This window comes from Octopus bimaculoides, chromosome 2 (assembly GCF_046866305.1).
Source record: "Octopus bimaculoides isolate indiv1 chromosome 2, ASM4686630v1, whole genome shotgun sequence".
NCBI lineage: Eukaryota > Metazoa > Mollusca > Cephalopoda > Octopoda > Octopodidae > Octopus > Octopus bimaculoides.
Window position 1 is genome coordinate 17340006 of NC_142929.1, and position 16596 is coordinate 17356601.

The 16596-nt window shown below is 39.9% G+C and overlaps 1 protein-coding gene across 1 annotated transcript in view; it reads right to left on the minus strand.

The window, feature by feature from the left end:
* Positions 1–1962: 1962 nt before the first annotated feature.
* Positions 1963–16596, minus strand: part of LOC106879432 (uncharacterized) — a 22877-nt gene continuing 8243 nt past the window's right edge. Inside the window, exon 2 of the mRNA XM_089341313.1 lies at positions 1963–2435. Coding sequence (XP_089197439.1) covers positions 1998–2435 — 438 coding nt within the window. The 3' untranslated portion in view covers positions 1963–1997. The remainder of the gene's footprint in view (positions 2436–16596) is intronic.

Consider the following 16596-nt stretch of genomic DNA (forward strand, 5'->3'; position numbering starts at 1 on the left):
TGTGCGTGTGTGTGTGTGTGTGTGTCGACGCCCCCAAGCGAAGAAGTAGACTCGACCAAGACATATAAATAGAGGTAGTCTGACCGTGGTAGAGGTGGACTGACGGTAGACTGACTGTTCAGTAGCTGTTGAGTAGCAGTCGCGTAGAGATCATCCGAAGGTGTGAGATAGCAGTAGCTTGAGACATAACAGTGTGTATAAGCAAAATAGCTAGTTGTAAAATCTCAAGAAGAGATCAGAGAGTAACTATACAAACAAGTAAAGACAATTGCCACATCAAAGTGGCTGTTCCATGTTACTACTAGTTTAAGTCCAGGTAGATCTTCCGTCAGCTGGTTATCGGTGCGATGCTGCACCCTTTATATACAATATATCTTGCTAGCAGGCGGGGGGCGAACCCCTACCATCCTCTAGTAGACAACAGGATCGCGAGATCGCTCTGGTGGCTGGGTGCTCGCAACTAAGGACGGGCCAAGTTGTTCGAAACGGAGTCAGTCTCGCAATGCCGTTGTCTTCTAGAGGATGGCAGGGATTCTCTCCCTCCCCACCTGCTAGCAATATATATATTGTATATAGTCTTGCAGATTTTTGTAGTCTCAGATATCGTGATCGTTTGTAGTGTATGAATTAAGGATTTTGAGTTCTCTCGCCAAGAACCGAAATTCGGTCATACTTTTCTCCAGACGGGTTGATATGTATCCTGCTGCTCCAGTAATAATGGGTATGAAACTGAAGATGTATGTATATTATTATTCAGCTTTATTTCAAGATTTCTTACCAATAGAGAAAGAGCCCGTTTCTAACCACCGTCACTTGAATTTCAACAACATCAACAAGGTAGTTTTGCATGTATGTGTGCATATGCGTGGTATTTGGAATCAGCGCGTGTGCAGAGTTGTATGTTTTGTTTTATGTATGTATTCTCATGCATATAGTTGCATGTCTAGACATGCGTATACATAGATAAATGATAAACTTCTAGAAAGTTTTACAAATTTTTACACTTTCGGTGATGGCTTGCATCTGTAGTCTTCGAAATCAGTTTTCTCCTTTCTGGTTTTGAGAAGCCTAATTTCTCAAGACTGATACTTAGGCAGTGTAATACATATCTCAGTGCCCCAATAATTACAGGTATAAACCTGAACTTGTAACATGGGTGGGGTAACTGTAGATTTCTCAATAGTTCAGCATAGGAATTTTCCTTTTCACTGATTTTCGGCCTTACGTTAACATCTGCTGAGCAGCTGACTTCTACTATTCTACACAGTTCTCCCTTCTCTATACCAATCACTATCTCAGGTCTATTATGTTTACACTATATTGAAGTTTGCATTCCACCAATACTCTTCCTTATTATGAGTGGTTATGACCTCTACCATACTGTAGGCTCTTATTTCTTTGGCCTATGTATGTACGTATGTACGTACTTACGTATGTATGTATGTATGTATGTATGTATGTATGTATGTATGTACGTATGTACGTACTTACGTATGTATGTATGTATGTACGTATGTACGTACTTACGTATGTATGTATGTATGTATGTATGTATGTCATTGTTCGGTTTTATTTCAAGATTTCTTGCCAACAGAGAAAGAACCGGTTTCTAACCGAGATTCAAGAATCCTTGGAATTTCAACATCAGAAATAAGGTATTTTTGTTTGTGTGTATATATATATATATATATATATATATATATATATATATATATATATATATATATATATATATATATATATATTGTGCGTGTGTGTGTGTGCAGATTTGTATTATTCTCATGCATATATTTGCATATCAAGACATGCTCACATATATTTAAATAATAAACTTTTGGAAAGTTTATGCATGTATGTATGTATGTATGTATGTATGTATACAGATAACATGCAATTATACCATACTTAAAAATATATATATATATAAACGATTTTTCAGTAAGAAATGACAAAAGAACAAGATTTTTTTGTTTTTGTTTTTGTTTTTCATCACAAATTTAATACGAAATACCAACACTATCTTCAAAGTCTGTATATATTTCAGAGTCTTCTAAACCAAAGATATCATATCTCCCTCCACTAAAATCAGTTTTCGAGATCTCTTCAGAATGATTTGAAACCAGTTTCTTCATATTTGCTTCTTTAACAAGCAAGTCGTCAAGATAATTTTTGTCCTTGTCCGAACCCGTTCTTTCTCTGCTGTGTATAGATATATTCTCGTCTAACATAGAAGAATCAACAAGTGTCGACGGTATTGTAGCAGTTGAAGTATGGCTTGCGGACATTCCTAGCGTTGAGTTTTGTATGTGACTAGCCTGTTGTCTCTCTTCATTGAAACGTTGTTTTTTTAACGCGAGTAACTCTTTTTCTATGGACAGCCGCTCCTCTTCTACGGCAAGGCGTCTCTCTTCAATTAGAAGTCGCTGCTTTTCGACCTTTAAATGAATAACACATGGGAATGGTCATTAGATATTAGAAAAAGAAATAAGGCTTTTAAGTACTGACGTAAAGAAGAAGAAGAAGAAGAAGAAGAAGAAGAAGAAGAAGAAGAAGAAGAAGAAGAACAACAACAACAACAACAACAACAACAATTAAACCAGTGGTTCCCAAACTTTTTTGGGAAAAAGAAATAGGCTTTTAAGTACTAACGTAAAGAAGAAGAAGAAGAAGAAGAAGAAGAAGAACAACAACAACAACAACTATTAAACCAGTGGTTCCCAATTTTTTCGGGCTGCCGTCCCCTTGACACTCGAGTCACATTCTTGCCCCCCCCCCCTCACACACACACTCAGCACTACAATCGTAGATCACTTTCTGCAGCAAATTCAAAACAGCAATATTTCACAAATAAAACTTAACCTAATTAACCCATTACTTTTTTAGGGATGGACTACATCCCTCGCTCCCTTTTGGTTACCCTATTATTGCCCCCACTTTTCTTCAACGTCCATCTTGATCTTCCCGCCGCCCACAGGGGAGCAGTACCACCCACTGTGGGAACCACTGTAAACGGATCAAACTGATTGGATTCCATGCCAACTATTTTTTGCTGCATAACTCACGTTGCAATGCATGAAACATCTTTTGACTTTTGATTTTCAAAGACACAATGTCGAAGAAAGATTTCATGAATTTCTTTTAAAAAACGTGGCCGTCACAGACCAGCAAGTATGAATTGATAGCATGTACCATTCGAAAGTATACTACATGCGGTCTTCCGCGAAAACAATCTTGCCCAAGCCTGCACAAACAGTTTCAGATAAATGGTCGTCGTAGCCCAACGGAAGCTCAAAAATGTAGTCGTAAACAGCATAGACACTCTCGCCCCCACCACACCTATGTCCAAACAAAATCCAAAATTGAAAACCAGAGAGGAGCGGGGTTACTGAGAAGACTGGAGAAACGTCAAATGAAGTGCTTTACTCAGGGACACAACACGCTGATTCCACTAACAACGAGGTCACGAGCCTTCACAAACCAATTCATTAGATAGATAAAACCGCATTAGATATACAGAGGAAGTCACTATGGTTACAAATGGAAATCAATGCACCAACAAAGGAACTTGAACATTCTCGCTTGGCCTGCATAAATGACAGCGAAATCTCCTTCAAATCTAATCCTAACGTTTTAAAAATGGATTAAGATACAGACTATAGTAATCCTTGATTTAATACGTTCAGAAAGAAAACCAGGTGGTCACGTTTATAACGCCTGGCAAACGATGAAGAAAAATTGCAAATGCGTACGGACCCCTTCAAGAAATTGCAAAAGCGACGATAAAAGATATAGGAGTTTAGGCGGGTAGAGTGGCGAGATCGATAGGGCGTTGGACGGCAAGCCTTGTGGTATTTGTTCCTGTTCTTTGCGTTGGGGATCAAATTCCTTCATGACCTGTTTGAGTAGTAGATTTAATCCACTGACTCTCAACCATTTTTTGCCTATGCACCCCATTGATTTCTATTTTACTCCACTGGACCCCCATAGCCATTTGATGTCTAAATATCCTATTATATTTTTAGAATTAAATATTATTAGGAAATTAGCAATCACTATATTATTTAACAACATCGACACCCTGCACGCACGATGGTAACATGCTCATGTAAAAAAAAAAAAAAAATCCACGTATAACTTGGAAGCAGCGTTGCGGATATGCCAACACACACGAGCTCGAGACATGACCGCCCTCACGCACTTCTTATGGGGGATTCCGGAAGGAGATTCGTGTGATCACTGCAGGGATGCTTCCGACAAATTTCAGTAACCGTTGGAAAATCGACTATAACAGTGACTCCATTAATTCCTAGAAATATCTGAAGAAGGAATTTTTATATTCCGAAATATTACATAAGACTATGAATAATTAAATTATTTCTATAACAGCTATTATAGTCCACTCTGCATTGTTGTGCCATTCCAGACACGTTACATTTCACAAACAATACACAATGCTTCCAGCGAACTTCAATACCCTCTTATTACGAAATGTATTTTAAAAAAACTGTAGAAATGTTTTGTGTATTACTCTTTTGCTTGTTTCAGTCATTTGACTGCGGTCATGCTGGAGCACCACCTTTAGCCGAGCAAATCGACCCCAAGACTTATCCTTTGTAAGCCTAGTACTTACTCTATCGGTATCTTTTTGCCGAACCGCTAAGTTACGGGGACGTAAACACACCAGCATCGGTTGTCAAGCGATGGTGGGGGGACAAACACAGACACACATATATACATATATATATATATATATATATATATATATATTCATATATACGGCGGGCTTCTTTCAGTTTCCGTCTACCAAATCCACTCACAAAGCTTTGGTCGGCCCGAAGCTATAGTAGAAGACACTTGCCCAAGGTGCCACGCAATGGGACTGAACCCAGAACCATGTGGTTGGGAATCAAGCTACTTACCACACAGCCACTCCTGCGTAAAGAAAACAAAATAAAACAGGTTTCATACTACAGAATGGTAAAGAAAAATATCTAAAAGAAAAAAATAAAATAAAATAAACAAACCATCTAGAACATTCAAATGTTGCTTTTATCTACTTTGCTTTGCCTTATTAAAAACACAGCTACTGTGTTTTAATAACTTCAGCAAATAAAGACAAACACACACACACTCTCTCTCTCTCTCTCTCTCTCTCTCTCTCTCTCTCTTTCTCATTGCTGTAACTATGGTTACATGCATGACATTTCATTTTGCAGATAGCAATATGTAACTGTAACACGAGATATCTGTAACACGAGATATCTGTAACACGAGATATCTGTAACATCGCAATGAAGCCAATGTGGACATTGGACAATTAGACTTCTAGTATGCTATAGTGATATTGCATATCCCACTGTTCTGAGTTCAAAATCTAGGAAGGAAAGGTCTAATTAATTAACTCAGCCATTTTTCAAGCCATAAAGATGGCTAGGTGAAGTGTTAACTGTCTTTCTTCCCATAAAATAGCTGATAAAATAAGCATCGTTGGGATCAATGAGTTATTATTGTCTAGCCCCAGGTCACTCCTTATCAAACATATCTAAGGTCAAAAAGCATTCCAGCCTTACTAGGAGTATCTAAAATTAAAATATCCAATGTGTCCTTCCTATTTTGAAGATGACGGGATGTGATATAAGATTTGACTGCTATTTCCAGCAGGTAGAGTAACTGCATAAAGGCTACTTCGTTAACTTGTAATAGATAAGAGAATTTTCTTTTTCTATGGGTTAATCAGAAGAAGGTTTGTACCCATGACCTTTTACACAGTTTCTGGGAGCAGCAGTGGGGAGACTGGAGGCCTGGTTGCAATTAGGAAAAAAGCAAGACTTCACTAAAAACAGCAAAGGAACAGGTGATGGGGATGAAACTGGGCAACGACTCAAAACAAATTGGTACAGTCCATCAAACGGGCTTCTAAACAGATTCCTTCTATCTGACTTCACTCACAAAGCTTAAAATACTGCAATTAGCCGTTATTTTTTACGGCACGGGGCCAACTAGAGGTGAAGCAAAACACCACAACGAAACTGTCTAGCATCCTAAAACAACCCATTAAACCAGGGCTGTGGAGTCGGAGTCGGAATCAGAAACAATTAAGGGGTAGTCGGAGTCGGAGTCGGTAGAACTATACCGATGCTGATTCCGACTCACATATCTTTATTCTTTAATATAAACCAGTTATAACACATAGGCCTACTCAAAGCACAAGCGTATGCATATGCTTTATGAGATATGCAGACCACAATGACTTAATTACATAAAGAGGAGTCGGAGTCGGCGTCAGCATCGGAGGTGCCAATAGTACAGGAGTCGGAGTCAGAGTCGGAGTCAGAGTCGGCATCAGAGTCGGAGTCAGAGTCGGAGTCAGAGTCGGAGTCAGAGTCGGCATCGGAGTCGGAGGTGCCAATAGTACAGGAGTCGGAGTCAGAGTCGGCATCGGAGTCGGAGGTGCCAATAGTACAGGAGTCGGAGGTGCCAATAGTACAGGAGTCGGAGTCAAAGTTTTTTTGTTTCGACTCCACAGCACTGATGATAACAGACTCACGCACACCAAACCGACTCTTTGCTAGATACCTCCTTCCGTTTCACACATCTACTCACCACAACCATTATTATATCGACCCACCTTACACACCAATAAACAAACACACTTTTACGAACTTTACCAATACTATTAGCAGACAGAATTAAAATTTACAGAATTCAACAACTTCATGGTTACCTACGTAGACACCAAAGTACAGTAAAACCTTACTTTAGGAGGACCCGTTTTACGAGACCCCGAGTTTACGAGTTTATTTAATAAATATAAACAGGTTAAACAACCATTTTGTGTGTGTGACAACGTCTCAACATATGACGCAACACTGGTTTTGACGCGTCTACACAGCTGCATATAACGACGGGGTAAAAATGACGGCATAAAATGTCATTGCTACTATGGGAATTTATTGCTCTGCTTTACGAGTTTTCGCCTTTCGAGCGGTCTCCAGGAACGTTCCTTCCAATCACTGTTGTAAACAGTGGAAGAGAGCTAGAACGTTAAAATGTTGTGTGCATGCACAGCAGAGTTCAAGGTCAATCTGTGCACAGCGGCTTCACTCTGCGTTCTTTAGCTTCGTTACTATGGCAACAGTCTAGATACTTATTGATCAAACCTCGAATATATATATATATATAGCAGAAGCAACAGAGTGACTCAAGGGCCGAGAGTTTCGTGCGTTGGCACTTATCAAACTAGTTTACTGCTCTATTTAACATTGTCCCAAAAGAGATCAAACATGAAAAAGATCCCATCACCTTCAAGTGAATCCCGGACAAATTTCTTCAAGAGGTACCAGATAAGCTACCCATACCGGAATACGTCTCAGTCAACAAAAACTCCCTGGCTGGATGGGCCATGGTGCCACAAAACTTGGCTTTAAAATGATTTAAAAGATTCTATATGGCCTAGGTCAATCTTTGACCGAAACATATCTAAGTTATCAAAAATGAGTTGTACAAAATAATAATAATAATAATAATAATAATAATAATAATAATAATAATAATAATAATAATAATAATAATAATAATAATAATCATTATTATTATTATTATTATTATTATTATTATTATTATTATTATTATTAATGAAAGAAAGGAAGATAGATTTCGCACCATTCTTTATTTGGTACGATAGTCCCTTCGACTCATCCTGCGACTGTACGTTATGGGTAAGATTTTGTGCATCTAATAGTGTTACACATTAGTCCAAAATAGCGCGTGTGTGTGTGTGAACAAAAATCACCCAGGAGATATAGCTCAGAGTGGACAGTGGAACGTATTTAAACAATATAGTCAAATGTAGGTATGTCAACTATCTTAGAATGTAAATTCCTTGATTTATTGAAATTATCTTTGCTCTTAGAGGATGTTTCGTAATTTCCAAATGGTAATTAGGACTACCTCCATTTGGCAATAAGTATGTCCTTTCTTTAATGGCATGTCAGTTTGGGAGAAATTTTGATTCTTCACATTCTCTCTCCTTCTCAAGTGGAGCGGGTCTTAATTGCCATTTGGTAATTAGGATATGCCCTTTAGACCAGGAGTGATGGCGGCACATAAAATGCACCAAGTACACCGTTGAAGTGGTTGGCATTAGGAATGGCATTCAGCTGTAGAAACCATGCCAAAACAGGCTGGAACCTGATGAGACTCCTGGCCTTAACACTTACTGTCAATCCATGCCATCATGTCATACGGACTTTAAATGATTATATAGATAGATAAATAGATAGATAGATATCTAATAAGGCGACGAGCTGGCAGAAACGTTAGCACGCCGGGCGAAATGCTTAGCGGTACTTCGTCTGCCGCTACGTTCTGAGTTCAAATTCCGCCGAGGTCGACTTTGCCTTTCATCCTTTCGGGGTCGATTAAATAAGTACCAGTTACGCACTGGGTCGATATAATCGACTTAATCCGTTTGCCTGTCCTTGTTTGTCCCCTCTGTGTGTAACCCCTTGTGGGTAGTCAAGAAATAAGATAGATAGATATATAACCTTGCAGAAAGTATAACGCATAAATGAATATGAATTATTTAAGTAAACATTTTTTTTTTTTTTTTTTTTTGTAAAAAAGATCAGATAATGTCAGTTTGATATTTAGCAACATATTTACAACTGAAATTACCCAACAGAAACGACTGACTAAAACTGGAAATAATCCCAAAACATAATACGCCAAAACGACACACAACAGGTACATAACTCACTGTCAAACAACTAAACAAAGAAGCAACAAAAAAAGGCGTGGCTATTGGATAAGAAGCTTGCTTTCCAAGCACGTGGTTCTAGGTTCAGTTCCACTGTGTGGCACCTTGGACAAATGTCTTCTACTATAACCTCGGGCCGACAATAGCCTTGTGAGTGGATTTGGTTACACGGAAACTAAAAGAAGAAAAAGAAGACTGTCGTGTGTGTGTGTTTGTGTATTTGTGTCTGTATTTGTCCCCCCACCGCCGCTTAATAACCAGCGGTTCAGCAAAAAAGACCGATAAATTAAGTACCAGACTTTCAGAAATTAGCCCTGGGGTCGATTCGTTCGACTAAAAACATTCAAGGCTGTGACCCAGTATGGCCACAGTCAAACAACTAAAACAAGAAAAAGATATAAGATAAAACTACAGAAAGATTACCAGCATTTGTATACAGAATAAACCTCAAAGAAATGGAATAAGTAGCAGTATCGATAAAGATGCCGTTTAACAATAAAAAGCTTATATAACATAGTCACTCCAACACGACACAAACGCCCTCAACAAACATTCAACTACTAGACAAAATAAACAGGAGCACAAAAGATAGAAAAACACACCTTATATCTGAGTCAGAATGTAGACTCATTCCTCGCACCTGACATCCATAAAGTAATATAGAGATATTTAAATCAGAGGGGAAAATAACCTGTTCGGTTAAAACCGATTCACACACACTTAGCACACCTTGAGCCGGAAAGAATGACAGCAGTGATGTAACCAGTAATAAAAGAAAGCGAGCGACCTCTCCCTTCGAGCACATTTTCCAAAATTGGAGTTAAAAACTGCTTGATATGTATCACGTGTTTTTTTTTTATGTGCTCACTCCTCCTAACTTTAAAACCTGGCTAAGCCCCTGAATAGCAATACTCACTAACATACGTGGGGTACTGAAAAGCTCCTGGTTTTAAGGGCAACGCGAAAGACCTTGTTGGAGACCCAACATTCAGAGTTCTTTTATATGGCTTAGAAAAAACTTCCGTGTTATTTTACAAAACCGCTGCAATATGTGAATCTGAGAGGGAAATATGTTGAGTAAAATCATAATTAACTGATTCTCCTGTATTTCCTTTTACTCAAAGCCCCACCCTCGTATAAAATATATGATCAATCAGATAAAATTGCTTAATATGTACCACGTGCCTTTTTTTTAATGTGCTCATTCCCCTCCCTAACTTTAAGAACCTTGTTACGCCGCTGAATGTGGTGAAGACGCATGGCTCAGCGGTTAGAGTATCGGGCTCAAAAATCATGAGATAGTGAGTTCGATTCCCGGACTGGGTTGTATGTTGTGCTCTTGAGCAAGACACTTTATTTCACGTTTCTCCAGTTCATTCAGCTATAGGAAACGAGTAGCGACGTCACTGGTGCCAAGATGTATCGGCCTTCTTTGCCCTTCCCATGGATAACATCAATGATATGCATGGGTGACTGCTGGTATTCCACAAACAACCTTGCTCGAAATCGTGCTTCGGAGGGGAACTTTCTAGGTGCAATCCCATGGTCATTCATGACCGAAGAGGATCTTTACTCTTTACGCCCCTGAAAGACAGTACTCACCAACACATACAACTAACCCTACTCGTACAATGAACCAAAGAGGGTGTCTCTGCTACGTGGTCGATTGACCAAACACAGATGATACATATGCACCCATTCATTGTATATACAATCAATGTCAGTAAAGCTTCTCACTCAATTTCTCTTTATACATTTAAGCACAAAAAGCTCAGCAACTATTTATGTTGCTTGGCCTACAAGAAACAGTAGCCAAATCATCTTCAAATTACACTCTACTATGCAAAACTATTGGCTCATCCCATAAATAATGCAGTTTTTTCAATTGCATAAACAAAAAGTTGGAGGGGGACGGGGTAAACTACCTGTATCAACTTACTATAAAAGCAGGTAATAATTTTACCTGGTGTACTTATTCTTAGTGCAAGTTTTGAAGAGTGAAGTGCGATTTTAACAGTTATTTTTCAATGCTATAATGGAAGTGACGAAGGAGCATTTTCAACATATTTTGCTTTATGAGTTCAATAAAGGCAACAACGCAACGGAAAGTGCGAGGAACATTAATGCAGTATATGGGGGTCGGATAATAAACGTAAGCCAATGTCAACTGTGGTTCAGGAAATTCAGAGCCGGAAACTACAGCCTAGATGACAAGCCTCGTCTTGGAAGATCTGTAGAGCTCTAGAAGAACGTCTAGAAAACCCTAGTGGAGCAAAATCCCATCGTAACTGTTGAGGAACTAGTAGAGAAGTTTGGATTTGGTCATTCAACCATTCATTGACACTTGCGTGCCATCGGAAAAGTCAGCAAACTAGGTCAATAGGTTCCTCACAAACTTTCTGAGTCTAATCGTACGCAGAGAGTGAATGCGTGCTCTTCTTTGCTGTCATGTCTCCCGAATGAACCTTTTTTTTTTTTTTTGAATACCGGTACCCCAGGCTAAAGAAGGTCTTCACCAACGTAAGGTGTTGTTATCTGTTTAGTGGGATATGAAAGGTTTAGTCTACTTCAAACTTTAAAACCCAAACCAAACGATAACAAATGAGATCTACTACGAGCAGCTTGAGCGGCTCAAGTCAGCGCTAGAAGAAAAACAACCATCTTTGGTTTCAAGACGAAAGGTGTTCTTTCATCAGGATAATGCTAGGCCACACACAGCGAGGATGACATTCCAAAGGCTGGAGCAGTTTGAATGGGAAACGACGCCCCACCCACCATATTCGTCAGACATTGCCCCATCTCACTATCATTTATTCCGCAGTCTTCAAAATCATTTGAACGGAAAAATTTGAATTATGAAGACGAGATCAGAACAGTACTGGAGGAGTATTTTTCGTCACGGACAAGTGAATTTTGGAAGCGGGACATTGCAAGTCCACCAGATAGATGGAAGAGCACCGTAGAAAATGAAGGAGAGTTATATTTTAGATTTAAAAAAGAACTTTGTTTATCTTAATTTTGAAAGATAAAGGAAGTATTTTATAAAAACCGCATTATTTATGGGATGACCCAATATATCAACTAATGTAATAGTAGATGCACTTTGTCTGAAATAATGTAGTTAAATAGTGGATAATATAATTCTACCAGACAATTCTACCAGACACACTGTAACTAAATAAAACAGGATATGGTCAAGTCAAGGATTGGATACTTTCGATGAGAGGTTTGCTTAATCAGAGGAGGCTTGAGGCTGTACTACCGCCACCACCACTACTACTACCACTACTACTACCACCACCACCACCACCATCACCATCACCACTACTACTACTACTACTACTATTACTACCAACACCACTACTACTACCACCACCACCACTACTACCATCACCACCACCACTACTACCACTACCACTACTACTACTGCTGCTGTTACTGCTGCTGCTACTACAACGCCAACTTGTAAATCAGTGTCACATTAATTTACGTTACAAAAATTAACATTTGTAGTAGCAATGCGGATATATCAAGGAGGAGATACTATGTCCAATAAACAATATCTGGTTCTATTCCTTAGTAGACATGCACTAACAAATGACATTAAAAAAAATAGAAAGAAAACCCCGCAATAAAATTCCCAATATTAATGATGCAGTAGGAGGGGACTCCATAGGTCCAAGGCCTGGAATTTGGAAGGAGAGAATAGTCGATTATATGTAGCCCAGTACTTGCTTGATAAGTTTTATATTTTTGATGCCAGACAGAAAGAAAGCAATGTTGACCGTGACGAGGTTTTGAACCCAGAACGTAAAGAGCCAAAACAAATATCGCAAAGCATCTTATCCACTGGGCTAGCGATTCTGCAGTGGAGGCGCAATGGCCCAGTGGTTAGGGCAGCGGACTCGCGGTCATAGGATCGCGGTTTCGATTCCCAGACCGGGCGTTGTGTGTGTTTATTGAGCGAAAACACCTAAAGCTCCACAAGGCTCTGGCAGGGGATGGTGGCGAACCCTGCTGTACTCTTCCACCACAACTTTCTCTTACTCTTCCTGTTTCTGTTGTGCCTGTAATTCACTGTGTCATGCTGAATATCCCCGAGAACTACGTTAAGGGTACACGTGTCTGTGGAGTGCTCAGCCACTTGCACGTTAATTTCACGAGCAGGCTGTTCCGTTGATCGGATCAACTGGAACCCTCGACGTCATAAGAGACGGAGTGCCAACAACAAGCGATTCTGCCAACTCATTACCCTGTACAGTAATCCTTCGACTATCGCAGGTGTTACGTTCCAAACCCAACACCGCCTACCCCCCACCCCACCCTCGCGATAGGTGAAAATCCGCGAAGTACAAACAGTATTGTACTCTCTTTTAACTATTTTACTTGTTTTAGTCATTTGACTTGCGGCCATGCTGGAGCACCGCCTTTAGTCGAACAAATCGTCCCCCCAGGACTTATTCTATGTAAGCCTAGTACTTATTCTATCGGTCTGTTTTGCCAAACCGCTAAGTTACGGGGACGTAAACAGAGCAACATCGGTTGTCAAGCGATGATGGAGGGGGGCACAAACACTGACAAACAAATATATATATATATATATATATATATATACACGAGGGGCTTCTTTCAGTTTCCATTTAGCAAATCCACTCACAAGGCTTTGGTCGGCCCGAGGCAATAGTAGAAGACATTTGCCCAAGGTGCCACGCAGTGGGACTGAACCCGGAACCATGTAGTTGGTAAGCAAGCTACTTACCACACAGCCACTCCTGTATATTTTTTTTCTCTTATTTTGATAATTTGTATATATTTATTTTATTATAATGGAAAACAACACCACGTAGCAATCGACGTATGCTTAAATAATAAACCGCGATAGGTGAACCGCGATATGGCGAGGGGTTACTATGTAACCCTTTCTACAACGGGCACAAGGCTCGAAATTTTGAGAAGGAGCGGGCTAGTCGATTACATCGTACTCAGTAAACCATTGGTATTTATTTTATCAACTCCGAAAACATTAAAGGCGAAGTCGACCACGGCGGAATTTGAGCTCAGAACGCAAAGACGGACCAAATGCCATTAAGCAGTTTGTCCGGCGTGCTCGCCGCCTTAACTACCCTAAATATGATACTTTAATAACTGTTTGAAAAATAGGAACAAGGCCTGAAATTTGGTGATTGGGATGGGTAAGTCAGTTGATACCTTCAACTCCTACTAATAGCTCATAGTTTACTTTAAAAACCCTAGGATGCTGAGAGCCAAAATATGACCCCGACGGGATTTGAACTGAGGTTGTAAAGAGTTAAAGCAAATACCACAAAGTATTTTGTTCGACGCCCTAACGATTCTGCAAATCCACGACCCTTTACCAACTAATTTATTATGGGTTGGACCTCTTAAGTTCGGCAATCTTGGGGCTCAACAATTGCTAGACGACTGGCCGAAAAACAGAGTTACGAGGTTTAATAAGTATCCAGGAAGTAATAGATCTAAAGAAGACAAGTGCAGGTTCCTATATAGAAGAAAAAGAACACACGCTCCTGAAAGAAATGTTTACAGAAAGGGCAAAATCCAAAAAGAAGGAGGTAAAAAAAGACAAGAAAAAATGTGAAAGAGATGAATCAAACTTTGAAAGAATTTTCACTTGGCATTCTTCAAAAGAAAAGAAGAAGCGGTTCGGAATAGCAAGAATAGTTGACTAGCGCTAAGGAAGGGATACTGAGAACGAAACCAAGGAAATGATCTTGGTAGCACAGGAACAGGCTCTAAGTGTAAAATGGATGAAGAATACGATAGATCAACAAGATTGCTTGCTCAAATAGAATACGCGAAGAGACAGATAAGACCATACCTCCAATTTAATCGGGATCTCCACAGCTAACACAGGATGAATGCAAAATGTGCATGTGTGCAGGAGTGGCTGTGTTGTAAGTAACTTGCTTACCAAGCCCATGGTTTCGAGTTCAGTCCCACTTTATGGCATCTTGGGCAAGTGTCTTCTACTATAGCCCCGGGCCGACCAAAGCCTCGTGAGTGGATTTGGTGGACGGAAACTGAAAGAAGCCCATCGTATATATATATATATATATATATATATATATATATATGTATATATATGTATGTGTGTGTGTGTGTGTATGTGTGTGTTTGTTCCCCACCACCACTATCGCTTGACAACCCATGATGGTGTGTTTACGTCCCCGTAAATTAGCGGTTCGGCAAAACTGACCGATAGATAAGTACTAGGCTTACAAAGAATAAATCCTGAGGTCGATTTGCTTGACTAAAGGTGGTGCTCCAGCATGGCCGCAGTCAAATGACTGAAACAAATAAAAGAATAAAAGAATATCATTTATCTTACATTTGTTTCAGTTATTTGACTGCGGCCATGCTGGAGCACCGCCTTGAACAATTTTTAGTCGAATGAATTGACTCCAATACTTTGGGGTTTTTATTTAATTTATCTTTTTTAAGCCTGGTACTTATTCTATCGGTCTCTTAAACCGTACCACTAGGTTACAGGAACGTAAACACACTAGCACCAGTTATCAAACGGGGGGTGGGGTGCAAACAGACACAAAGACTCACACACAACGGGCTTCTTTCAGCTGCTTTGTACTAAATCCACCCACAAGGCTTTGGTCGACCCAAGGCTATAGTAGAAGACACTTGCCCAAGGTGCCATGCAGTGGGACTGAACCCGGAACAAAACCTTACTATACAGCCACGCCTGCACTTATCCATACAACCACGCTCGCGCCTATATATGACCAGATTCTTTTACGACTGCGGCCATGCTGGAGCACCGCCTTTAGTCGAGCAAATCGACCCCAGGACTTATTCTTTGTAAACCTAGTACTTATTCTATCGGCCTCGTTTTGCCGAACCGCTAAGTTACGGGGACGTAAACACACCAGCAACGGTTGTCAAGCGATGTTGTGGGGACAAACATAGACACACAAACATATACACATACATATATATATATATACATATATACGACGGGTTTCTTTCAGTTTCCGTTTACCATATCCACTCACAAGGCTCTAGTCGGCCCGAGGCTATAGTAGAAGACACTTGCCCAAGGTGCCACGCAGTGTGACTGAACCCGGAAGCATGTGGTTGGTAAGAAAGCTACTTTATTTCATAAATATTTGCCATAAAAGCATTACAAAGAGGGGATAAACAAGGACAGACAAACATAAAAGGGGTGAAGTTGATGTATCGATTAAATACTTACAATTTTAAATATACAATAATAATATGATTATATTTACAATGTTCGATTAAAGCATTTCTCATTACAGATGCAGTTTGTAATGGCTTTCCTGAAGGATAGGCATCCGACCACCAGGTTAGACCCCCACACAGCCGCTCCTACGCCTAAGAGAAATCCTCAAGCGCAGGAACAAAGACTTTAACAAATGATGTACTGCCATGATTATTATTATTATTGGAGCCTTGAGAACAGAGACAAAATCTGCGAAGAAGCCTAGTAAAAAAAAAAAAAACTTGATCATAACCCTCGAGTAGATGCAGAGAACATGTGCCTAAGATTCAGTAAAAAGTCCTCAATATAATGTAAAAAAAAGATTTGTAGAGCAGAAGAGGAAACCAGGCGGCCAGCTGGCAGAAACGTCAGCACGCCGGGCGAAATGCTTAGCGGTATTTCGTCTGTCTTTATGCTCTGAGTTCAAATTCCGCCGAGATCGACTTTGCCTTTCATCCTTTAGGGGTCGATAAATTAAGTAGCAGATACGCACTGGGGATCGATGTAATCGACTTAATCCCTTTGTCTGTCCTTGTTTGTCCCCTTTATGTTTAGCCCCTTG